Source organism: Calonectris borealis, chromosome 3 (genome assembly GCF_964195595.1).
Source record: "Calonectris borealis chromosome 3, bCalBor7.hap1.2, whole genome shotgun sequence".
Classification (NCBI taxonomy): domain Eukaryota; kingdom Metazoa; phylum Chordata; class Aves; order Procellariiformes; family Procellariidae; genus Calonectris; species Calonectris borealis.
The window spans coordinates 68338047-68363866 of record NC_134314.1 but is presented as its reverse complement, the minus strand read 5'-3'; the positions used below and the strand labels follow the sequence as shown (position 1 = coordinate 68363866).

Sequence of the window (25820 nt, the reverse complement as noted above, 5' to 3'; positions counted from 1 at the left end):
TCTCCTGGCCTATTTCTCCTGTTTCTACTTCTTCCTACTCCTTCCTGTTCTGAGTAGCTCTGGCTCCAACTCTTTTCTCCTCTTCTGCATTGTCTCATCTATCATCCACCTCTCCATCAGCCTTCCACTCTGATTTCAAAGCCTGTCTCTCTCTCCCCCTCCTGGCTTTTCCCACTTACTTGCATGATTTCAGCTTTCAAGCTGCTGACCTGTGAGCTGCACATTTCCTTACCCATTTCTCTTTTAATCCATGGTTCTAGTTCATCTCTTTTACTTGCTTCAAGGACTTTTCACTTGTTTTTCCCCCAACCACCGATTCCTCTGACCTCTATTGAACTTCTGTCCCCAGTGCTCACTTCCAAAAGCATTCATGACCCCCTCCCTACACACAGCCCCTCAGCACACCCTAGCACAGCCATGCTGTGTCTCTCCTGCTCCATCGGCACCAGCCACCTCAGAAATCCTTCTGGTTTCTCAGTCCTGCCCTTCTTTATTGATATGGCTGTCAATTCCCACCAGGCTTCATGCTCTAACTCTCCACCTCTCTCTTCTGAATGTCAAGATTTGTCCTAGCAGTCTGTACTCTTATCCCTTTGCCAACATCTGCTCTTTCTGATCCTCCTCTCCTTCTATGGAGAATCGCTAGTGGAAATCCTACAGCAAGGCTGACAGCATCGATCTCAAATTCATTCCAAATTCTCAGTGTACATTCCTTTCTTAAATTCGTTCAAGAAGAATTCAGCAAATTACCCCATCTAAACACTCTCCCTTGGCAAATCTACAGAACTCTCCTAAAGTCACTTCAAGAGTAACTTTATTTTCAAATGAAAGTTTAAAGGTACCTGAGCTCTTTAAATAGATTTATCAAAGAATGAAAGAATGAATCAAGTCCAAGCTTGGCACATGTGGATTTGAGAAAGCAATGAGAGAGCAGATCAAGTCTTTTGCTCCCAAACACGTAGCCCAGCAGGGAGACTAGAGCAGGGGAGTCAGGTTCTTAGGGTCTGTTTTTTTGGCATCCTCACGCGCTCAAAAGCAGAGGGAACAAGAAAACCATTTTAAATAAACGTATTTGTCTCAGTTTATTTTAGGGACATATTAGGCTCTGATATTAGTTACCATGAGGTCATTCTTATTACAAGGAGCAACACATTTCTGGCTCTTTTCTGCTCCTTGACAACCAACTCCATACACCCATTGGCAGTATTTTCTGGTAGTACTGGCAAGCTCTTGGGTTTTCTTAGCACTGTCTAGATTTAACAATTCAATACAAATTGTGACCTTTTCAAGCCACGCTAAATAAAGCCAATCAGCCTTTCCTGTCTTATCCCATGGCCTTGATCCTAAAAGTCCATGTATGGTCTGTGACAGGCAATGCAAATCTATGAGTGCACTGCCTGGGCACAGTTCCTTAAGAGCAAGGGAGAGCTCCCCCTCACAGAGAGCGCATGAGCTAAGTGTGCCTACTCAAATGCTCTCTGACTGAAGGGAGAGAATGCAAAAAAAAAGAAAGAAAAATAGAAAAAGGTTTTACTCTTCAAGAAAGGATGTTTCTCAGGTAACATGCCTCTGAATAATGCTCAAGGGATATCAAGTTATTTAGCTATGTTCTTCCAACTTCAGTGATTCTATTCAGAATTGTTTGTCTGTTTTTTCATTTATCAAATATATATAATAAAAGCTTGCTACTCCACCATCTCTTCCATATGTGAAAGATTCAGTCACAGATGAAATAAAACAAGCTCTCCTCTACTTGGAGTTGAAAAAAATGCATTAACAAAATCAAACCTAAACCATATCCTCCTGTATGCTCCTTTACAGTACAAAGTGCGACGTGATACATATATCATGTAGCATGGTAAGAAGGTTTCAGCTGAGGTGGGGAGAGAGTTCAAAATTCAAGGGCAAAACACAGACAACATCTGATTAGCAACTGTCTCCACTTTTATCCTGAGAGAGTTGCAGTGAAAACACTTCTGCTGAGGGAAGAATAACGTAGGGAGAAGGACAAATTCTCAAGTGGCAGATCCCTAACTTCTAGGTAAAAAAACATAAACCAAGAACTAAGCCCCAGCAGGGGACCCATGGACAACCAAAGCTACAAAGGAAGGATGTTCCACCAGGCTGTATGTAACTACGACATTTGCAGGTGTAGTCTCATTGTAATGCACTGTGCTAACCTTGAGGGGTCTAAAAGATACACCAACAAGGGCAGCAAACCTGAATTAAGCAATTCCAAACCCTCTATGTGATTAAGGTCTCTACTTCAATGTGGTCACTTAGCAGCAGGAAGATAGTGGACCTCAGCTGTCAAAGGTAGGCACGCTCTAAGTGAGAGGGATGAAAAAACCCCACTTTTCATACTTTCTGGTAGATTTTTCCAACCTGTGAATGTCAGGTACATTGTATTGGTATCATCGAGCCAAGATTTGGCCTGCAGCCTCAACCAAATCTTGGATAGAGGCTTCAATAACACTTGTAGGCTGCAGACATGCAGAACTTGCAGATGATGGTACAGTGTAGCTTGTGTCTGCCTCCAGTCTTCCCCAAAGACCTTCTTTCAAAAGAGTAGAAGGAGAAATGGGCTGCAAGTGCAGAATTTAGCAGGATGACCTTTAGGCTAAATTTAGGCTCAATTGTCTTAGACCATCTTTAAAGAAATCACACTTGGAAGAAGGTGAGTCACTTGAGAGTAGCCCTATCCATTTTGGAAATAATGTACGTGTAGGCAAAACCAATAAACACCAAAGCAAAGGGAACTGATCATAGGCTGTAGCTGCGTATCTGCTTAGTAGTTAATTTCTTAATGCAGAATCTTCTTTCCCTGCTTTACCTGTCCTACAATTTCCTTTTACCTTGTACTTTTAGCTGTAGGTTGTAGATGCACTGTAGTGGGCAGGACACTGATACTGTAACAGCTTCTTAAAAGATTTTAAGACACCTCTGGTTTTATTTCACTTGCAGAACTGGATTGTTTCAGTTTCCTATTCCTATTGAATACTATCGCGTGTGCCTACTGAGATGATTTTGAGAAAACAGGAGTTGCCATAGGAGGTCGGATCACAGGTACAGTAACTCTGCCAACCTGTCTCTAGGCACCCTTCAGAGGAAGGTTGAGAAAACCACAGTTATGCATTATTATATATGGGTTAAAAAAAAATAATTCCTTTCTCCTGAAGGAATCATTATGGGGCTTTTTGCATGAGGCTGTCCTTATTTTACAATTACAAATATTTTTTTTTTTTAAGAAGGATATGTATGTTTATAAAAGCAAATGGCAGAATGTGACTGTTGCCCTGGGACACAACATCCCTCTTCAGCTGGATTACTAGCATTTTATGATCACTCAGTGTGCAGATATGTATGAATTGTCTCTTTCATTGGACCAAAGGGGCAAATTGCATAGTTGAAGCAGTATGACAGTACTGCCTTGAGCCCGTGTTCCTCTCTCATTAGCTTTATCTCACTTGACTGATGGAAAAAGCAGTATTATCCACAATTTTGCGAAATATCCTCTTAACTGAGGGAAGGGTGTTGTGAGGTGAGAAGGAAGAATATGAGAAATAAAGAGGGGGTCATGAAATGTTTGCGGAAAGGATAAAGGATATACGGTATCAAAGGAGCATTGTAAATAAAACAAAGGTTTAGTGAAAATAAAATGCTAGAATGACCAAAGTAAATAAACTCTGTCATGTAAGTCAGGTGCTTGAATAGGAACTGACTAAAAACTTAATTTAATGTTGTGTAAGAAAGGTTATTTCTGTTTTAGTTTAATTTTTTACAAACATTTGCATTTTTAAAAACAAACTTCAGAGTGTTTGGATTACTGGTTTATTCTGTAATCAATTTTATAGAAAGAATTTATGAACTAGTAAAGAAAAAAGGCAATGTTCTATCTTTTCTGTTGCCGCTTAAATACTGATGCAGGAAATCATTTGCCTATTCTCAATTTTATTTGATAGAACAAAAACCTTAAGCAATAAAACTAAGGTCCAAGAAAAACATCTAGCTTGAAAAAAGGTTGAAAAATGTACCCTTGGAAAGACCACTGCTTACATGGGATTGTTCAACAAATTCCTGTTGTGTGAGGTTTGGCATATACTTTCTAAAAATATCAGCATCTGGGGAAACCAGACAAAGCCCAGGTCTTGGACCAAACGAGGCATGCAGCGTGAATCTGTTAGCGATTATATCCATAATGAAATATGTGCCCAAATTTAGCAGGACAAAACCCCCAATACAATATGAAAACACAGCGTGTACAGCCCTTACCATAAAATATAGCCAACAGCGAAGGTGCACACTGCAGCCAGTCCACAGGTCCTGCTGGGATACTGATGATGTGTTGTTCTCATCTCGATTAACACAAAGGGCAAAACTGTTGTATGCTGAAAGAAACAAAACAACGGGGGAAAACCAGGTGAATTACAAAAACTTGAGGACAATTTCTTGATGTTCTAGAAAGACAAGGTAAAATGACTCTATAAAGTCGATCAATAACCCAAACAATATTGTTGCTATAATGTCCAATTGTTCGAGAGAGCAGAGGAAAACCAAGTGAGCAGAACGTACTTTTCCTTTTGGCCAGGAATGCAAGGCGGATACTCAGGGAGTAAAAACGGGATGTGGCATGAGGGGCGTGGGTCCCAGCCCCAGTCTGGCCTTGCAATCTTTGCCACATCAGAAAGTTATTTTGACCATTCAAGTTAGGAGGTAATGCATCTGATTTTCAGAGACTCTAGGCACAAACAATGCCAAATGAATGAATATAAATTGAACTATTTAATGCTTCTGAGAATTAGGTTTAAATGTATCTCAATCTGGGGACTTGAAAACAGGGGACATATTTTCAAATGATAGCCTCAATACCTCTGTTTCTCCATCTGTAAGACGGGAGCAATTATCTTCTTCGGAAAGGTGTTGTGAATCTTAATTTGTTAGTTGTTGTGCAAAATCGTTTTAGATTCCCAAATGAAACATATGAAAGCCAAAGCTGTAAAAACCATTTTCAGCCACTTGTCTTTATTTAGCTGTGAAAGTCCTTATTTTGTCATTTTTCCATACACATTTCCTACACTGCCCCTTCTGAGAAGGTCTGTTCATCCAATTAATGTCAGCAGCATGAAAAATTGCATCTAGCCTGCCCCCAACACTCGATGTCTAGATTTCAGAGTGCTGGCAGGCATGAAAATATACATAAGCGAAGCACAAATGTGCCAGGAAATAAACCCCATCTTTTCTCAATACACAGCTCACCTAGAACCAGCATTATTGGTGACTTCAGAAACATACCCTGCCTTACCACCATGGGGGCAAGTTATCGCTGGTGTCTAAAGGGAATTACTTCGGTTAAGAGCTTGGCCCTGGGGCTTGGTGTGACTGCGACTGTGAACTCTCCTGCCCAGTCCACAGGGAGGTCTGCAGGTGCAAGGATTGCAGGGGAAGCCTAAGCCCTAAACCAGGCTCAATCCTTCCCCAAGCACTTGGTCACCAACTGGAAAAGAAAGTTATGGCTTACGTTGGCCATGTCCTGCCATCAGATGCGCACATGTAGTTCTGGGGGCAGCTGGAAGGCCAGATTTGTAAGTTTGCCATAATTATGCTGTAAACCCACACTGATTTTCATCAACGTGAAGGCAGGACAGACATAGAGTAGAAATATCCTTGCATGGATAAGAGGTCCAAATGAGAGGAAACAGAGCAGGGTCTGAGCCTTTAACAACTGTGGAGAAGGAAGAATTGTTTGAATGAGAAATGATAAGATAATGGAAATGCTCTGGCTCAGAGATGTAACGTAATTTGAATTGGATAACTGCTCTGATTTTCAAGGCATTAATAATTAATGACTAGCATTTGGAGAATGTCAGGTGGATAACACAGCAGTTAGGGGAGCTTCTTTTTCTTCATCTTTTAACAACTTCTTCCGCCCCCATCCCTTTAAACAGTGTAAATCAGCATCAAGGGAATGCAAAGACGTTTCACATGTGGTCTGCAACAGAGGTGCCCACTAGTAGATGAGAGGTCTATAAACTGTGCAGGACCTTCAGAGTCCATTAACAGGGACTGACAGCAAAGCAAGCCCTGGAGATTCACCTGTATGTCTTACATCTGTATGAAAAAGGTCTTCAGACAGAGATCAGTACCTCACTCTGCATATCCCCCAAAGCAGGGTAGCTGGAGGCTGTGCAAACGTCTCCTGCCCTGCGCAAACGCCTCCTGCCCTGCCTCCATAACCTCTTCAGAGAAATAACCAGAAGAAACAAAGACTTTTAACGCCAAACCCCACCCTTGATATTTCTTGAAAGAGGTATTCTTGTCATCCAGTCACTTAGTCTTAACTCTTCACTACATGGATGATGGTTACAGAGCTTGTGAGCTCCGTTTCTCAATTGAAATGTTTACCGCTCTAGATACTGCTTGTTGATGCGCTCCTCACTGATGCTAACAACTCAACAGTTTGCCAATTAAAAAGTAGTTAAAATAATTTCAGCAATCAACCCTTAATCTAGAGTCCTCTTCTCCTTTCCCTCCTCCCAGTTCCTGTGGTTATATAATAAAATAGGTCATTATTTTCCTAAATTCTCCTTTCTGCTCTTTTCTAAAGGTAGGGGGGGAAAGAAGAGGATAATGAGCTGTATCACTAAAGAGTTTATGTACAAAATCCTGTCAAAAGTACAGTGCAATTAAAAGTATAAGGAGAAAATCAGAGACATGTATCTTTGATCTTCGTCTGTTACAGCAAATGTCGATGCTAACTGCAAACACTGCAGTTTTACAAATCCAGAGTATGAACTTTGGTTTAAAATGCTCTAGTGAAACTGCCACTTTAAAAAGCTGTTTCAGATGCTTTACCCAAACTACAACCAAGATAAAATTTCCCTTTCCTCCATTTCAGCCCCTCCAAAAACCCTAATTTAAAAAACATGAAATTTTGTAGGCAGGGATACCTTCTGTCAAACAGTGCCAATTCAAACTCTGAAGCTATAAATACCAAACTTGAATCAAACTGGCACCTGGACTGAAGCCTAGTGAAGGTGAGCAGGGGTCAAATGTGCTTGGAGTGGGATCCATCAGGGCTGGGGAAGCTGCAGGAGGCCAGAAATTTCATATTCTCTAATGTTTTTGCCACCTGATTTCTGAATAAACTTGGGCCAATGGGAATCTGAGGCTTAGAGAGAAAATAACATTGGTGCTTCCTTGACTTGTCTGTTGAAGATCATGCCGAGCTGATCAAAGATGCCCAACTGGTATCTCTGGCACTGATCGCTTTTACTTACTGGCAGGCTGGAGAACAGCACAACATTTCTCACCTTGTTTGTCAAAGTATCTCCAGGGGCTTACTTGTGAGAAGACTAAGGAATGAGGAAGTTCAAATAACAAAGAGGTTTAAATGGTGAGGATGATTAGCGGCTCTAACAGCTTTCCAGTAATTGTTATTTTGCACCATTAAAGTCCTTAAGAAAAGGGCAAATTTATAATTAGAGTATAATGACTAGTATAGTATTATAATAGTAGTAAACCATGCTAGCACTAGTTATCAATCTATATTGATAAGGCACTTTTATTATGGACTAAGTATTTACAAGCAAAACTGCATTTTTACCTGGACAGCTTATTCTGCTCCCACTGAGACCAGCTGCTCCTGTGAGACAGTTTTGCCTGCATGACCACGCTGACACTGGAGACTTGAGCTGAGCAACGCTGCGGGTACGTCAGGGAGCACCCTCTCCATCAGCTGGGAAGGCGACACTCGCTGCACATGTGCCCTGAGGTGACCGCAGGCTCGGGGTAAGGGGTAGCCCCCAGCCCTGCCGGGGCAGCAGCGAGGGAGCTAACGAACCCTATCGTTAGCAGGAGCTCATAGCTTGGGCTCAGTAATTATATCTACTTGCAAGAAAATGTACCCTGTCAGCTTCGCCTGCCACTACCTGCCAAGGTGTCCTCCCAGCCACAGACCCCTTTTTCTCCGGAGTGCCAAGGCAGTGACCCTCGGACCTATTTTTAACCCCTCTCTGAAGGTTCCATCTGCCAAGACCACCTTGTGAGTTGAAGCGTGTCCGTAAGCCCCCATTACCTGGCCGCAGCATTGTCCTGCTCGGACCCCTTGTGCCCCGTCACGCTCTGTCCCTGCAGCAGGGAAGGGAGCTTTGACAGGTCTTTTTGCTTGCTAGGTCTGCTAGCAAGTGCTGGTCTCTGCAGAGCAGCAAGCTGCGATTTCCTCCCCATTTTGTGTCCACCACACAGCGCTGCTTCCTGAGGTCCTATCATCTACAAGTGGGGAAGAAATTTGGCTTGCCCAATCTTCAACTGCTGGTAACGATGCATGAAAACAGAGAGAAACCAGCCTGACGCGCAGAGCTGAGGTGGAATTTGCAGGAAGGTTATTATATGGAGAATTTGATCCAGAAAACACTCGGGAGACTGACTCCAAAGGAGCAACCTCTGAGTGAAGCTGAATTAGCACACACTGCACAAAAGCCACCCCGAGACCTGCAGGTGGATTAATTCCTAGAACCACTGCCATTGCTTCCTGAGAGAAACTCTGTCATTAATGACTCTTTAAAAGATATTTTTAAGATACGCACCACCTCCCACATGGTAAGTATGTGCCTAATGACATCTGAGACTGGAAAATCACATTACGAATAGGCAGCACATCTGTAATGTTGGCTTGACAAGTTGAGATTTGATGGAGGACTGTGTTTCCCCATTTTAGGTGTGTGCTGCAACAGGTAGCTGGAAAAAAAGATTTTATGCAAATCAGGTACATTAAGAATGAGTTTTGTAATAATCTTTAGGCAAATTAAGTGTTCATTCTTGAAAGCCTGATGATATATTTTATCTTCCAACCAGTAAGTGCTGCTTTTTTTAACACTGTTTTCATCAATACCTTGCTTGGCCTTTTCTCCTCCCTTAACTGTGTTTTAAAGGGAATGTTAAAGCTTTTCAAAAGGTGCTAAATTGACAGCTTTGTGTATTGGTATCTTCTGCCCTTAGCACAAATATGGCAATGCTATCTTCCCAAGTCAGCCCATCCTGATCCGTAGAGACTGTCCAGAACTACCTTTACGACAGGGAGTTCCGTCTAAAAAAAGCATCTGCTTTCTCAGATGTCCAGTCAGTATGCAGAAGCTCTGCAGGTGAAACCGTTTGGGGATCACATAAATTGTGATTATAATTCACTTCAACCAAAAGAAGACTGCGACTTGTTACTCAATTTGATCAGACTAAAAACTACAGGGTATAGGACATTTTAATTCAATGGAAATACCATGGATCTCTACTGAGAGGGCTTCAGTGTGACATTCAGCCCATGCTCTTAAGAGTCAGCGAAAGCCCAGTGAGAAGAAAGGAGGCCTTGCAGCTTTGATGTCACCAACGTTATAACTGATGGACTGGCCGCCTTCTGGAACTGCTGGTGCTCCCTGGAACAAGGAGGCTGCAGGTGGGTCTTCACCCACAGAACTTATGCAGCCCGGGACCCGGAGGGCTGTGTCCGCCACCCGAAGCTGCGTCCGTGTTGAAGCCTCTGCCCTGGCAGGGGCAGCTGCTCCAAGATCTGCTGGGGAAACTGCCCTGCGGCACACCGCCACCGTGCCCGAGACTTACACTGGTACAAGTTTGACGGAGGTCCCCTTCTTTGCACCCTGCTGCGTGAGCTGCTGTGCAACTGCTGCATCTGCCGGCTGCCTCTGCTTTCTCTCTTTCTGAATTCCTCTCTAAACCCTAGTTTCCATCAGTAGGATGATGTTACCCTTCACTTTTTTTCCTGAGTTCACAACCAGATTACGTGTTGTTAAACAGCTCCTGCATGTCAGAATGAGTGAAGCAATCCATCTGCAGCTCCTTCTTATCTCTCAGAGGTTTCTGCAGCACCTTGAGATTAAAGGTTTTACAGAAATGACCAGCAAAATGACCTATGCCCATTCCTCTAATTTTAAAATCACTACTGGTGTATTCACCTTAGAAACCAATACTAATAGGCCTAAAAATCCCTACAGTTGTAGTCAGTGCCATTTGTAGAGTAATAGCAGTAATAACGCTGCATTTTCCCCATGCTCCTAGCAGAGTAACGTGGAGAACCAGCTCAGAAACTAGTAGAGCAAGGGGCACGATTATGATTTACTTGTTGAGAAACTTCTGAGAAAGGAACAGCTGGCAAGAGAGTATTTATGTGTCATCTGAAGGATGATACCTTCCACCAAGGCAGCTTCATCCATAAAGAGAGCAGCAGGATATCAGAGCTGGATACATAATAAATTGGAATCCTTGAGTGAGACTGAGCCCTTCTGAGACTGAAAGCACTAGTAGCACTTTTCCTCTTACAAATGAGAAATTATGACTATTAACTGAGACAGGCTGATGCACAGGATGCACTCCAAGGCAGCCACAGACGGCTCGTTAATTGTTATTGTAGGTTGGAGGGAGGAAGAAGTATTGTATGATCTAAACAAAAACCAATACTCTACAACGCCACAAAATACACAGAGCCAGAGATAACCATTTTCAATCAATATAAGAGTGAGGAGTTCTTTGAAAAGAAAATTAACACTTCTTCTTTAATGTTACCCCGTCTTTTCCTCTTTTCTGTAGATAAATACAGTGGACACGGCATAATTGACTTAACAGGAATTGTATCATTTTCTCCACGCATACTTAATGTTGACAGGTTTGTTCTTGTTTCTGACACATAAATGCAGTACATACTATATATTGAAATAGCAGTGTCAATCTGATCTCACCCCTACGACTGTATTAGTGTCAGGGAAGTTATATATAGGTGTTTATCTATAGAAGTTCCACAGTGCCAATCACTGAAGCACTTCAACACCTCAAAAGCGTTACTAAACATACCCTCACAGCAGCCCTGATCTGTAGGGGCAGGATATCCTATCCCCATTTTGCAGGAGGGTAAGATGGAGATGGCAGGCCTCGCTCAAGGTTACGTAGGGTAGCTATGGAGGAATGGAGAACCACATCTTATACCTCAGTTCCATTCCTGGGTGTCAGCCTAGGATGAGCAAGCATGTATAGAGAAGTAACAAAAATCTGGTATGAAAGCCAATCTACTCATTCAAGCTTATAGCTCTGAGACATCTTGGCCCTTTCAGCATCTCTCAGTTGTTACCTTGATCGACCCTCTGTCCTGGTTCCCCTCTGCTTTTGGAGGCTTCTTCAGTTGCCTCCCTCTGAGCTGTCTGTCTCCCTCCCACCTCAGCTCCTGCTGCTTCACGCTGCTTCCTTGCAGCTCCCACCCTACCAGCCCAAGCGACCCCTCTGTGCCCTCCCGGCCCTGATTCAGCAGCTCCCGGGGCGACGCATCCTCGCTTCTGTCTTGGCCTCTTTCAGTCACCACAGGTCTTCCCTTCGCATCCATCGGTATGTTTGGCAGGCACAGGTAATGCCTTGACACATCAAAATCTTGGTCACTTGGACTTGAAAAAAGATGATGGACGGGACGGGACGGGACAGGACACGGCCCATTTGGTATAGCAAAATCGTGCAAAACCAGCGCCACGTTGCCGAACGGAACAGCATTGCTACGTGTTTAATTTTCTTTAACTTTGTATAATCCAATATAACTACTTTTAATGCATGTCATGTATCCAGATATCATTAAACACATGCAAAGTGCAATGTCACATAAATCACCTCTCTCCTTTTGCTGGGATCCCTTAGCTAGGCTTTCTGTTCCTTCCGTGCTGTGCCCAAACTCCCCGGTCAGCTCCCAACAGCATGCACTGCGCTACTGTTAGGAGACTTTTAAAATACAAGAGAATCAACAAAGCCCAGGCTCTGTGCACTCAGCCACAGCTGAGCAACCTGCGAACCCCAATTTACTTTCAACCTCAAGTCCTTATTTTTGCCACAAAATTCTTAGAAAAAACATGCCACTAACAATGTGGAACATACACACACATACAACCTGTGCAAGGACCACTCATTAATCACAATGTTATGCAAAGTAATTTTTCTACATCTTTTGTTCAGCTTATTTGCCTCTTACCAGTTAAACCACTTGCCCTAGAATTTCTTAAACTATTTGCAAAAAGATTTATCTAGGCAAAGAAATATATTCTTGTCTCTTACAATTATCCTTAAAATCAATGTTTATACACATGCACACACACTCTCTCTCTAACATGTATGACCGAGATTTAATTTGCATGAATGAATGTTGACTGTTTATGAAGGCCATGCTGAAAAAGTGCTAGTAAAGTCATCGAGCCTCATGTATTCCTAGCACAAAAATCACTAAAGAAAGCTTGCAGATGTACTTTAGCAATGGTTTAAAACAATTTTACTCATATGGAAAATAGCATTCCTCTCCTTGGAAAGGCAACTCCTTCCTTATCATGAGTCTGATTGCACAGGCCTCAAAAGGAGAAAATAATTTGTATCAGTAGGTTTTCTAAACCTCTTTAACTGTCTTGAAAAGTTTATCTGTACATAAAATGTGCCATGTTAAATTCTAATATCTGGCAATCTCCCAGGGCTAGCACTAAGGTTTTCACAGAAGGGTATTTTTGGCTTCATGATAGCCAAAGTATTCTCTTTCTAACCTGAAGACATTGGACTCTGAATCTGTCACTGGTCCAGGACTGAATATTGCTTGTCCTGGGCTTTGGGCCAGTGTAATTTGGGGAAAGAAATTCCACATTTGGGAAAATCAAGAAACCATTATTTGGCAGTTTCTTTTTCAAATGGTGGCTCTTTGATGCTATTTGGAAATTTAAAATCTTGGAAGTGGTTATTGAGGAGGTGGATTTATTGGGTGTTGGCAGGTGAGGTAGCCAAAGGTCAAACTTTGGTCTATCACATAGTGACTGCAACTATCTGCAACTTGGTTCAAACAATTTATCTCACAAGACATTGTTATTATCTTTATTTAATTATTTCTTTATATTATACATGCAAACTCCTTTAATAAATAACTCTACCTCCTAAGCTTTTTTGTTCTCATATTACAGAAAGCAGTAGCAGACTAACGTGAGCGTGGTCTCATTACTGCACCCAGCGATCTGTCTGTAACCAGTTTTGCATGACGCGCATTGCCCTGCATCTTCCAAATACCGTGTATTCCACTGCGAGGCAGAGGTGCCTGAGGGAAGAGCTTCTCAAGCAACAGTGCACGTGCCCCTGGCCAAAGCGCTGCACTAGCATCAGCTCCACCTTCCTCCAGCCTGTGCAACGGCGCAGGGCTGAGCTGTGCAGCGGCAGCTGGACACTGGCAGCTGCTGCCAAGTGACCTGATGACCAGTGATAAGCCGTGGCCGGGCACCAAAGCAGCTCTCAGCTCCGCACTCAGCTTTGCTGACAGCACCTGCTGCAGGAAAAAACCACTGCTGGTCTTGCACTCTGCGCTCAGGATGCAGAAGCCAGGCCAAGGCAGGGTCTAGAGGTACCACAAGGTTAGCAAGACCAGGAGTGATGTGCTTTCAGCGGGTAAGGCACTAGCATGTCCTGGGGTGCAGGGAAGAGAGGGTATGTGGTGGGGGTGTAGGGAAGGCAGGAGGCATGGGCTGGGGTCCTACATTTGTTGAGGGGCAGATGGGGCAGCAGGTATGGTTGGAAAACTTGTTGAGGGGGAAAATCAGTTTGTGCAGGAAGGCAGGGGAGGAAAGATGGAGGTGCAGCCCTGCTTGTGTGTCTCCTAGAGCTGCTTCTCCTCTGCAAAGAAGGCACGTAAGCAAACAACCCTGGGGAACATCCTGAACTAAGGTCTTCTGTCACGAAAACACACTGACATTCCCTACTTGTTTTACCCACTATATGACATACTTTATTTTGGAGAATCATTCCGCTTCAAATGCAATTAGTTCTAAATGTTATTGTTCATGTTAAAACAATTGTTATTTTGATTGATAGTAAAAACCTACACACTACAGTAAAGGCAGTAGTGGCAGACACAAAGACATTACAAAATCTATAACCTGACCCTTTAAAACCTGACTTGAACTATCAGATTTGACTTATGAGACTAGTTACAATAGTGCTTCACGCAAAAAGCATTAGGTTAATGCTGGAGCAGGCAAAGTTGCCAAACACACCCTGGCATAATTAATCAAGAATATTTCAAAAACAGATCGCCTCCAAGAGGTTATTGATTTCCTGTCACGACACGTTTTCCTCATGAGGTGCTACAATGCTATGTATCTGAGATGTGCTGGCGTGTATTTTTCAGTGACTAAGCCTTGATCTATATTCTTGGATCCCTGCCACTGGTGCATTGACATCTGCAACTACTCATGTTTGACAGTCTCATGCATGAGCTATGTGGCTTCCAACTTGGATGGGATTAGTATAGGAGACTTTCTGAATACTTCAAATGTAATTGAAAGCAAATAAATACAAGGGTCTCAAGAGGGTGGCATACTTTTTACAAATGGAATCACATTAAATCACGTGTATACATGCTTAGACTGAGAAAGATCTCAGTGTTAAGCAGGACAGTACGCAAGAAAGTGTTTGCCCTTGTTCTTAAATACGTATGAATCCTGATAACATCACATCTTTCTAAAATCCAAAGATGCTGCATGGCTAAAGTGTGGTTTAGACAAGCATGAAAAGGTACAGAAGGGTGCGGGAAGAGGAACGTATTCAGAGACTGGCAGGTGTTTTGCCTTTCATCCATGCTTGAACTACGGCATTCATGTCTTCTGTGAACCATCCCTGCCAAGCGATGAGAGCTGAAGACAAACTATACATCATGTAACTCAAGATTATACCGTTATAGTATCAAATGTCAGCACATAAGAAATGATGTTTTCTTTTAGAGCAAAATTCAACCACATTCCTTACATAGAACACATTTCTGTTTACCTGTTTTTCTTGGTAAATGTGGACATCGATACTGTAATCTGCAAATGTATTTCTGTATATATTTACTGAATACTATAAAAGAGAGGATGTAAATAAAACTGACGTTAACATTGCTGTTCGGAGTTTATCTTTCACATTTCCTTACTTTTTTAGACTTTGAACTCTGCAAACATAAGTAATCTTGCTTTAACGCAGATAATGCAGAGCTCAATAAATCTTTAATGGGAAATGGCCTGCTATTTCCTGCTGTCAAATACCTACTTGAGGATTGCAGTGATGGATAATATATAAGCATCACAAGAGGACAGCGACACTGAACATATGTGATATCAAAGGGCTCCAAGACGATCAGGTTGCAGTGGAGCTGTGGTACCCATAGTATTAAAGCTATGAGCTTCTCTGGGTTGTCTTGCGGAGTCTGGCTTGATTTTTTCTGTCCACCTTAACCTTGATCTGCCTGTCTCTGTTTCGCTCACTAACAGCTCTGTCCCCAGCCAGGCTGATCTCACTGAGCTATCAGTGACCTGTATGGCTTTTCTATTTCAGACATGAAAAAGGAAGAAGAGCTGTAAATGAGACGGGATTCTTCTTACCATATGGTAGCATTTTTCCTAGCAAGGAGGGGAGCAGAATTGTCACATGTGTAAGGTCAGTGGTTCCTGGGAGAGCAGTAGCTGAGCAGGAGGGTTGCAATGGGATGAGTGGTCTCATGTCTCATTCTCTGGAGGACACTGGAGAAAGGAGGGGTTCTTACTCTGCCTGGTATCGCAGCTCCTGTCATGGAATAAAGTCCTCAAGGACTTCTGCTCCAGCCTCCCAGCAACAGAAATCAGCTGAGGTCTGAAGTAGTTAATGTGAGGTACCTCTTGCTCTCATTCCCAGGACCCTGCTAAATGTGGTCTGAGAAGTTCATCAGTTTGGTGATACTTGTAGTATCATAATGCATTCTTCTGGTACTAGAAAATTTATCTGTATTCCCCTATTGCCACAGGGATTCAGGACAGAACTTCCTTTTCAATACCTGCTCGTAAAGCTGTACAATCAGTCATCTGTAAAGTTTTGCCATGTACCCTTCAGCTGGTCTGATCTCTTCCGTGCTGGGGGATGGATGCCAGTATGGGGACTGATGTCACCCACACATGCAAGTGGTTCATGACACTTTTTCTTTAAACATAAGAAATAACTTCTTTAGCTGTGAGGGTGATCAAACACTGAAAGTCGTTGCCCAGAGAGGTTGTGGAGTCTCCATCCTTGGCAATATCCAAAACCTGACTGGACATTGTCCTAGGCCACTGGCTCTAGCTGACCCTGCTTGAGCAGGGGGGTTGGACAAGACAATCTCCACGGGTGCCTTCCCACCTCAGCGACTCTGTGATTCGATGGCCCTGTGTCCCTAATTGCCTGGCTGTTACAGTCACTGGCCTTTATATCCAGTCTTGTCAGTCCTCAGTACCTCTTCTTGGTGGCCTGTAAAGGCTGGGTCTGTAAAAAGTGGCTGCATTTTGTACGTGGTCTTTGATACCATTCCCTTGGTTCTCTGGGGTGAGAGCAGAAAAGGAGAGCTGAGCCACCCTGACCTGCAGCATTTCCACCCTGTGCACTTCAGTCTCTCTTGTTCAGACTCTCAGAGTATTTTCTAAATAGCCCTGTAACCGTCACCGTCTTGCAGCTGAGGACAGAGAGACGACAGGAAGGCCCCAGTTCTACATGTGGTTTCCTCATTGTTAATGATCCCATTGTGTGTGAACATGTTTGAGGTGGAAGATTATGGAAATGCCTTTCAGGTGAGAACGGACTGGCCAGTCACTAGACACATTTCACAATGTTGGCTATAACATCGTTCTGTTGCAACTAAAATACTCAGAGTGACTACAAGTGCAAGAACTGCAGAGTAAACCCTTACAAACAAGGAAGATCACTACAAATGTGTCACTGAAGAGGGGTGATGGTGATTCTGAGCTGCCTGAGACTATCTGATTGACAGAGGCCTTATACTGGAGAATGGCATTTGTTGGGAAAGGGAAAATGCACATTTAATTAAGAGCACTCCAACTCCACAGCAGTGATATTTTCCACTGGGGGGAGGGGGCAATAAGGATAACCCCGCTGCTAAGGGGAAGACCAGAGAACCACCTCAAGCGCAGCTGGCCGGAGTGCAGGTGTGGGAGCCAGCAAGGTGGGCTAGGTGGGCACAGGAAGCTGGGCGAGAGAAAGAGACCTCTGGAAAACAGCAGGTTAGCTGAGAAAGGCTGGTTAGGGCCTCCATCTCCAGAACTGGAGCTGCAGCCACCTCAGCTGCGCTGGCTGAAAGACAGACCTGCTCAGATTTGGGTCTGCGCCCAGCCAGGACAAGAAGGTATGAGGAGCCCATGGTGGGGACAGCGGCTGCTCTCCCAGGCCTGAGAAGGAGGACTGAGTTAAGAACATTGCAAAGGCATGCCAGAAGGAGAAGAGACTTACCAGATACTGTTGGTTTATTCATCACATGGTATTTTTTTTCCCCACCAGTAAGGTTGTCTTTGCTTTAAGCCCTTGGAGCCACCGCTAGCAAGCAGTTAAGCACGGCTGCTTAGGGGCACCCATGTGCGTAATTCATTTCTGCAAGTTTCTAGGCGGGGTCTTGTGCCAGTGTTATTTTCAGCAAGAATACCTAAGTGATCGAACCCGGCCCATTTGACTGGCAGCAGTGCTGGGTAGAGAGGGTACATAACGTACGCCCACGCCAGGCTGCGTGCTCGGTGCTCTTGTTTCTCCTCTGCTGCTGCTGCTGTAGTGCATTCTTAGTGGGTGACTAAACCTTGTATTGGCATTTCTGCAGAAGGTACCTGGCAGTAGACTGGTATTAGTATTTTAATTACTTGACCTGTTGGCCTACCTTGTTTAGGAGTCTTCTTTAGCCCTATAACTGACTTCTTAATGCTCTCCGCTATTGAACAAAATTAAAACATAAGGAAAAGCTTGCCGCACTGAAGAAATGTCTAAGAGCAGCAGAACTACTATAAAAAGACTTGAAACTATATTATGGTCCTTAGATAAATCCTAAGCTTTAAACAGATTATCTCTAGTACATTCTCCAGTGCATGACACTGCTTTCTCATCTCAGGAATATCAGTTACCATTTTGCCATTTTACTGCCAAAAAAAAGAGCAAACCAAAACCCAAACCCCAGACTTTTTAGCAAACTGGGACGAAAAGTACATTAAGAGACCCTAGATAACTAGTCACTATGGGATCAGCAGGAATTACCACAGTGTAATTCCTTGTAGTCTTATTAATAATTAAAATAACTTCTGTTTGTCAGTATGCTGTATAAAAACTCCAATTAACCCTTATAACATTTCCGTAAGGCGGGGAAAAAAAATAAAAGCACTTCATCAGTGAAGAAATGCACACAAAGAAAAGAAAAAGCATCTTGTCTAAACCAAGGCGATAGGCAACCAGTGATGGATTTTGTACTGGAATGCAGGTGTTGGCGATGCCTTCGACTGGGCTCAGCCCACGTCACCACACTGCTCCCCTGTCAGGAGGTCAAAGCCAGAAGAGTCCTGGTGGGAAGTCCACGGCTACTTAACGGCTTGAATGTAGTGACCTCAAACATTCATGGCAGCGGGAGAAGAAAATCACGTGGATAAAATCCAATAGTTTAGGCACTCAATCAAAGCAGATTATTTCAGAACTTTTTATTAAATGTGAGCCCATCTGCCTCTCTAAATGTCAATGTAGACATGCTAGAGGAAACACAAAAAGGCCAGAGGAATACTTGGGCTGTTGCCTGTGAAATTTATTCTTGTTCTGACCCCTCTCTGCTGGTGAAAGCAGAGAGCAACTGGGGGCTTAAAACTAATGGACTTCAGCTTCAGGGCAACTTCAGACAGGGTCCGTGAGTCTGAGCCCAGGCTTAGCAGCATGCATCCCAGTGACTCATACGGTAGAGATTCAAGGATTCATGGCATGCCTTCAGCTAGGCATATCTTGGGAACCAGAAAGGATGCAGTAGTAGGTTAGGGAGCCAGGAACATCACAATAATATGTGGGAAGGAGTTCCTGTACTGTTTCCAATCTCCCCTTCCCAGGAAAAGTCACAACACATTTAGGAATAACCACAAGCCTAAAGAAGCTGATAGAAACTGCACTTTGGTCTCCCTCTCCAGTCTGCCTTCAGATGGGATCAAGGGGCTGAAATGACTCTAGCAACGTTAGTGGATGACCTCATGGTGGCTATGGACACACTATAAACCTCTATGCCACAACCGCTGTCTACACAAATACTCACTCTGTCTCCCCCACACAACAGCTGAGAACCTGGCAAACACCAACCAGCCTCTAGCACTCCTGTAAAGCAGGGAAGCACTGCCCGTGTTTTAAAAGGAGAACTGAGTTATCAAAACTGTAAACTATTTGCACACAGTACGTAAGTGGCAGCACTAAGAACTACGCCTTGATCTTTCAGGAAACCTTCTCTGCTGATCCTTCTCCTCTACTGGTAGCTGAGACACAAGCTCCTTCCGCCGGGCAGAAGGTTCTCCCTCCGTGCCGGGGCGAATGCGCTGGCGGTGGGGCGTGAGCGCCCTCTCGGCTGAGCCCCACTGCGTGGCTGGGTGCTGGTGACCGGGGGGCATCACGCTGCAACTGCTTCCTTCGCCCACGCAGGACTTAAGGAGCTCTCTACGGAACTTCCTCCAGCGTACTTTACAGATGATGGACTGTTCTGGCCAAAAAGCAGAGAGGCCTCCTCACTCTGCATCCGGGAGAGGTCAACAGCTCCTCTAACCAGCAAATCCTTGTCTGAGAGTAGAAAATTGCAGATATGGTATTAAACCAATTGTTTACAGCTGCTTTTGTGGGGGGAAGGTTAATACAAAAATCTTTTGTTTTTCAGAATTGAAAGCAATGTGGATTTAGGCTTTCTTTTTTTTTTAATCTTGAAAGAAAAAAAACAACTCTAGTTTTTCCCCTGAATGATAAAAAATAATTGAAGTATTTATCTGATTCAATCTGAAAAGCCATTTTTCATTAAAAAGTAGTCTGAATTTAATATGTGACCAGCTCTGGTGGTAAAGTAATTGACCAATGATGTTGAAAAAACGTCCCAATGCGTACTAGAATTCCTTTGTGAAGAACAGATGCATCTAGTGGGACTGAAATATAGTTGAAATAGGAGAAAATATTTGGAAGATCTTGCTAAAAGTCATTTTTCATCAAGGACATTAGCACTCTATTTGTCAAAGCATTCAGAAAGCTCCTTAATTCTGCTGGACTCATTGCTAATGCTGCTGCCTATGTTGGGACAGTAATAATCTCCCATTTAATAGGAAGCCACATTCTTTCATTTTGGGTGAGGATTTGCAAATGGCAGTCTATTCATTCATTTATCAATTCCAGATGTATTAAATAGCCTTTCAAACTGAAAGTGGGGAAACAAAAATTAGATTAATTTTAATATGGCTTCAATCTTCAGTACATTATACCATGCTTTCTGCCCTCTGAGGACTCCTAAATCACTTCAACTACCATTTTGGTGCCTTGGTTGTATTGAGAGCAGGGAAACCTCCAGCCCTGACTTAATTCGGGATGAACCACCACCACCTCAAGTATTCTTTGTTTTCCTACCTTTCACCTGTCTTTTCTCTGTAAAATCCCTCTTTCCCTTTCTACTTCCAGCCTCACATTGCCTGGATGCTGCTCTGCTCCTCCATTCCCTCTCCACTTGCGCTGCATGGTGTGAAGACGGGTGTTAACAAGGGCTTCATCAGTGGACGTCCTATCTGGCTTTTGGTAGGGAAGAAATTCCCTGTCCTGTCCTGTGTTTCTTCTTTATGCTTTATTCCAGCACCAGACACAAGAGAAGCTACCGCTTCATTCATAGCCACAGCGAGAGGCAGGCTTTCTAGAGACAGTGCAGCTATGAAGTCCTCCAAGGAGGATAGCTCATGGAAGTTGGAGAAAAAGCATTCTTGGTTAAGGATGCTCAAGTTTAAAATGTGGAGTGGGAGAAAAGTAAAATAACCACATCATTGGTATTTTTAACACTGTGAAAGGCAGCATTTCCCAGTCTTGCAAGGACAGAAAAAAAAGACGAAGGAAGCAGTGGCAAAACCCAAACCAACCGAGCATCCGAAGTTCAGGGAACATAAAGGGGGGAGGCAAAGTGCAGAAGCCACTAGAGACAATGCATTGCAGATCACAGGTGCCCGTTCTTGCTATTAATATGGCACAAGCTATTTATGGTCCTTGCTTACTTCTTAGTGAGAGATGGGCAACTTACCTTGCATCTCGAGCGGGCGTGTGCGAGGCAAAAGCATACAGATAGACATAACAGAGCAGATGGAGAACATATGAGTCAAAGCACACTCTGTAAACAGACGTTACAGAAGAGGATAGGTGGAAGAAGACTTTTTTATTAAGTGCTCTCAGCATTTCCTTAGGAGCCTATTCCTTTAGCATAAGGAAACAGTCCTTGTAAGGAACTGAAAAATATTTATTTTACTGATTGCTTTGGTAGAGCTGTAAGTTTTGGGAATCTGAACTATAAGATGAAAGCTCAGCACTGATAACGATATTTGCGTAAGATGTATATGTCTTAGCCTGGAGGCTGACACAGGCTGAATGTGTAACATACAAGCTGTATATTTCAAAGAGAAGATATACAGCTTTCCAGCATTTTCTCATTTCCGTTTCAGTTCTCCATTCCTTCTTGATCTCTTTTTAAGAAAGAATGAAAGATGAGGGAAGTCTCTGGATATCACTTTTTTTTTGCATTTGCTGACATAAAAAAGGGAAAATCATGGGGAGAAGGATAAAATGGGAGGAAGAAAACCCATAATGGTAAAAATCCAAACCACTGAAGTTCAAACTTTGATGAAAAAACAGATTTAAACAACAACTATGAAAAAGAAGGTTCTAGCTAAAGACAAAGGTTTGTTTTTTTGTTGGAAATAGCTTTTAATTATTCTATTAAGCTTTTGATACCTTCCAACTATAAAGTGCTAATCAGTACAAAATTTTAAAATTCATCACAAGTTACATAATGCACTTTAATTATGTACCTTATTAATGTACTTTAATAATGTCCATACATAGATACATTAGTATATCTTGTATATATAAAACTCCTACCATTTTAAACCTAAGATATCAGCAATGTTAAAATGTCATGCACCTGCAAAATAACATACATTGTTGATTTCACTGTAAGCATGTATGTATGAAAGCTACATGGATCTTCTTAAGATCCTGATAAGGAATTTTGGTTTCTAGAGGCACACCTCTTTATAGTATTTTCAGAAAGAAATCTGCTGTAAGTTTTTATTGAAGCCTACATGCAACAACCCAGAAAATATATGTGTCTCCTGGCAGGTCAATTATTCTCAAGGTTTCCACCCAAAGATGAAGTCCTCTAAGATTCACTCTCCTTTCTCTCCTCTCTCCTCGTCGTGTTTGAATTCTGACGTTTGCTTGCTGAAAGGATGAGTTAACTCAGAGGCAATGTGGCTATATTTTACCTTCCTAAAGAATGGCCAGCAAGGAGGGCCTGTTTTATTTCCCTCAAAGCCATGTTGCCATAATACCATATTGCATTTGATGTAGTCAGATGACTCTTACAGTCCACATACACATGGAAATGATGTTGCTACTTCTGTGTCTCAAATAATCTTTTCCACAATGACTGGATTACCTAAAAACACTTAGATAACCTTGGTGCAGCTTAGATATACGAGAGAATTTAGCATAACCCGTGTTTTTTGCCAAATGTTATTTTTTAACACTTCCTCCTATGAATCCTAAACCACTTTTTGTTATTCATCTCACTAACCATTCGTGGATGAATGGCAATTGCTGAATGTCTTAGAAACAACACCTTGAAAATGTCATTCAAATCAATTTTTCAACAGCATGAAGGGCTAGGAGGTAATTCACACTTCTTTTATAATAATATTCTATAAGAGGTACTCTAGTCATCTGCCTTCCCGCCACCCCCTCCAAAACTAAAGGATTATAAATTCACTCTGATTTAGTGCAGGCAAATGTACCAGGCAGAGAAAAACACTGCAGACAGAATAGGGTATTAAGATTGGTAAATTATGAGAAAAGCCACCTCCATGATTGCCCAAAACCTAACCTGTTCCCCCTCAGCTCAGCAAAAGCATGGGAGAAGAATTCTGCAAGGCTGAATTTTGCTCCTGAAAAGAGCAATTTATCCACGGCCAGCAACTCCAGAAGCATCCAAGCCCAGCATCTTGAACACTGCCTCCTTCTAATGAGAAGAGCTCAGAACCCCTCTTTGGTCTCTTAAATATCAGCTACTTATTAACACTCGTAGGGTCCTTCTTCCTGAATTGGCATTGAACCTTAGGGCTTCACTGAACCTCTCTCTCCTGATCCTCAGATGTGAAGACAACATTGTTCCAGCATTTGCTCATATCCAACTCTGCCCTGAATCTAAACCCAGCAGCAATTCAAGCCCCAAAGCTGGAACAAAGAGACTAGAGACCCTGTGGCTAAAAGTCCGTTCCATCCTTTCAAGTGGCAACCGGTGAATGAGGAGATACCAACTAAGAAGTTCATGCCACAAGATCCATCCTGCATCTGACATTTGGGACCAGTTTCTGCTGTTGGCACCATGTCCACAAAGCACCCTAAACCAAAGCGACCGCAGATTTGAACCACGGCTGAGGAATGCATGAAGCAACCAAACCCAAACCATCTCTTTTCAAAGTCTGCCTGTATTACTGACAGCAGATGTTAAAAAGCACCAGCACTGCCATTGCTAAGCTAATTTCCATGGGATATTCTATGTACACAGACTAAGACTAAGCCAAGGGAATAAAAAAAAGATGGGGAAATACTGCCTCTTTCCTCTAATCAGACATGCAGACCAGGCATCTTCCTGTAAGTCAGTTCCTTTCAGGCAAAACCTCTGATAAATCTTACAGCTCAGGGTGGACCCACTTTTTAGCACGACATTTGAACCTAAGCTCATTGCTTCTGATGACTTCATATGAAGGATGCTGGCACCACACAGTCAAGGACACCGTAGTTCAAACTCATCTCAAGGTGGATGCTGCATAATCTCTCTCTCATTTGATGTACAGAACTGCAAGCACTTGCCGTGATCCTCAGCCTTACAGGGCTGCTGGGGAGGCTGCAAATATTCTGCTGTATTTAGGGACTTCTCCAGCTCTCCTGGTCAGAACAGTTTAATGCTCTTTCAGCCTGACCAGTGCCTCACATGGGGGAAGATTTCTCTTCCCTTCCATCACACCTGGAAGCAACAAAGCTGACTTGCAGGCTAAAAAATACCCCAACCTTTTGGTTTTCAGCATGTTCCAGGACAATTCCCACAGTCTCCATCATGGGGCTGAGGAGCTCATCTCATGCTCACCTGATAAGATACACTCTTCCCATAGCTCATCTGCGAGCACTGCTGAGCATGACCACCACTCTGTGCGGCACCTCCCGCATGGTGGAAGGAATACCCTGAGAGAGAAGGGGACCTTCTATGGTACCTAGTTTCTGGGCTGCTGCAGGCCCAAACAGGTCCCTCAGGTAGGTCAGGGGAGCTTCAGAGATTGCCCAGTCTGAAAGTAAAGCTATGATGTCTCACGACTAATTTTTAAAGTGAATTCCTCATGTTGTTTACAGGTTTGGACTTTCCCATTTTTAAAGCAGTTGAAGATTGCTATTGAGCTGCCCACGCGTTGTCTGTCTGTCCCATCGGAGAACATTTCCTGTTAAAAGAATTTTTGGCACGGCCGCTTCATTCTGCACAGGGAGCAGAAAGTCGATGCACAGATTAGCAATTGATTTTCTAAGAAGTACCCCACAAATCAGGTCTCCTCTCTCTGTTTGCCTTCACATTTCTGCTGGAGCCTCTATAATTAATTTAAACAGATACAAGCACTTCTCCTCCTCTTCTTTTTGATGCGAGCTGTTCCAACAGACTGTGCAGCGAAGCTGCAGCAATTCAAAGGCTTCCGCTCCCTGCGCAGAAGGGAGCAGCTGCAGGAATAGCTCTTTGAAGAGGAAATGGCACCCAATGGGACTGGCAGGCGGCTCCGAGCTGAGCTCAAACAGCCCCCGAAGTCCTTGGGAGCATCTGAGGACATCAAAAGAGGAAAGATCTAGGCTGGGAGAAGCCTGAAGAATTAATTTAAAAGACTTCCCCCCCATCCCTGGAGCTTTCTTCTGTGTAAGCAGCGGGGTCTGAGAGGAAGAGTACTCCTCAGATTTGGCTCAGATGATCCTACTTACATTGAAAGGCTGGAAATACAGGGCTGAACACGAGGGGCGGTTCCATTCCTGGTTTATTTATTAAACTACAAATGTATAAATATGTATATAAACAGAAACATACCTATACAAATTTGTATTCCTGTATATTATTAAAAAGCTACTGTATTTCTATTAATATAAATGAGCATACTACCATATTTCAAAGCGACCATAAGCCACTCACAGGGCTTCACGCATGTTTAACTGGTTAACTGATGGACTCACTAAAGTGATTTATCTCAATGAAACGGTACTTTTTTACAGTGATTGCAAATATATTCCTCTGTTATTTACAGCACAGGACACACTTTCCTACTATCCTATTTAAATGATTTATAGCAAATTCAATAGACAAAATAAAGAAATCTGTTTCATACATATGAATTTGTCCGCAGGTACATACATACCCTCTCTGTCCCCAAACTGTGTAGCACCACTGACTTATGGCTGAACTTGATAACTGATGGAAATTTCTAGTGCTGATTTAACAGGCTTCAGACCTAAAGGGACTGTATCCAGTGAAGCCCTATGGTCTGCGCCACTCCTGCAGGACTACCCCAGCTGAGAGATAGTTCAAACAGCAGTCAATTTTTAGTGGCAGGCCTACAATAACAGTATTAGACCAAATGCATGTTCGTTTCTGAAAGCTGTGTGCTTCCTTAATTACTTATGTATAAATAGATGCCATTTTACTACACTCGGCTACTGCGTGTAACCAACATGTT

The 25820-nt window shown here is 43.0% G+C and overlaps 2 protein-coding genes across 11 annotated transcripts in view; both read right to left on the bottom strand.

The window, feature by feature from the left end:
- Window positions 1-25820, bottom strand: part of PEX3 (peroxisomal biogenesis factor 3) — a 261856-nt gene that overhangs the window by 72375 nt on the left and 163661 nt on the right. The window lies entirely within an intron of this gene.
- The window catches only part of AIG1 (androgen induced 1), a 129847-nt gene that overhangs the window by 9495 nt on the left and 94532 nt on the right, over window positions 1-25820 (bottom strand). For 8 of the 10 annotated variants that reach the window (XR_012673009.1, XM_075145982.1, XM_075145983.1 and 5 more), the window contains one exon: window positions 4273-4388. Coding sequence is in view for 8 of the 10 variants with exons in the window: in XM_075145982.1 (XP_075002083.1) it covers window positions 4273-4388 (116 nt within the window). In the remaining 2 variants the exon portion in view is untranslated. Of the gene's footprint in view, window positions 1-4272; window positions 4389-8697; window positions 8737-15034; window positions 19609-25820 lie in introns of those variants that run through there. The other 2 variants (XM_075145996.1, XM_075145988.1) reach the window with 2 other exon arrangements.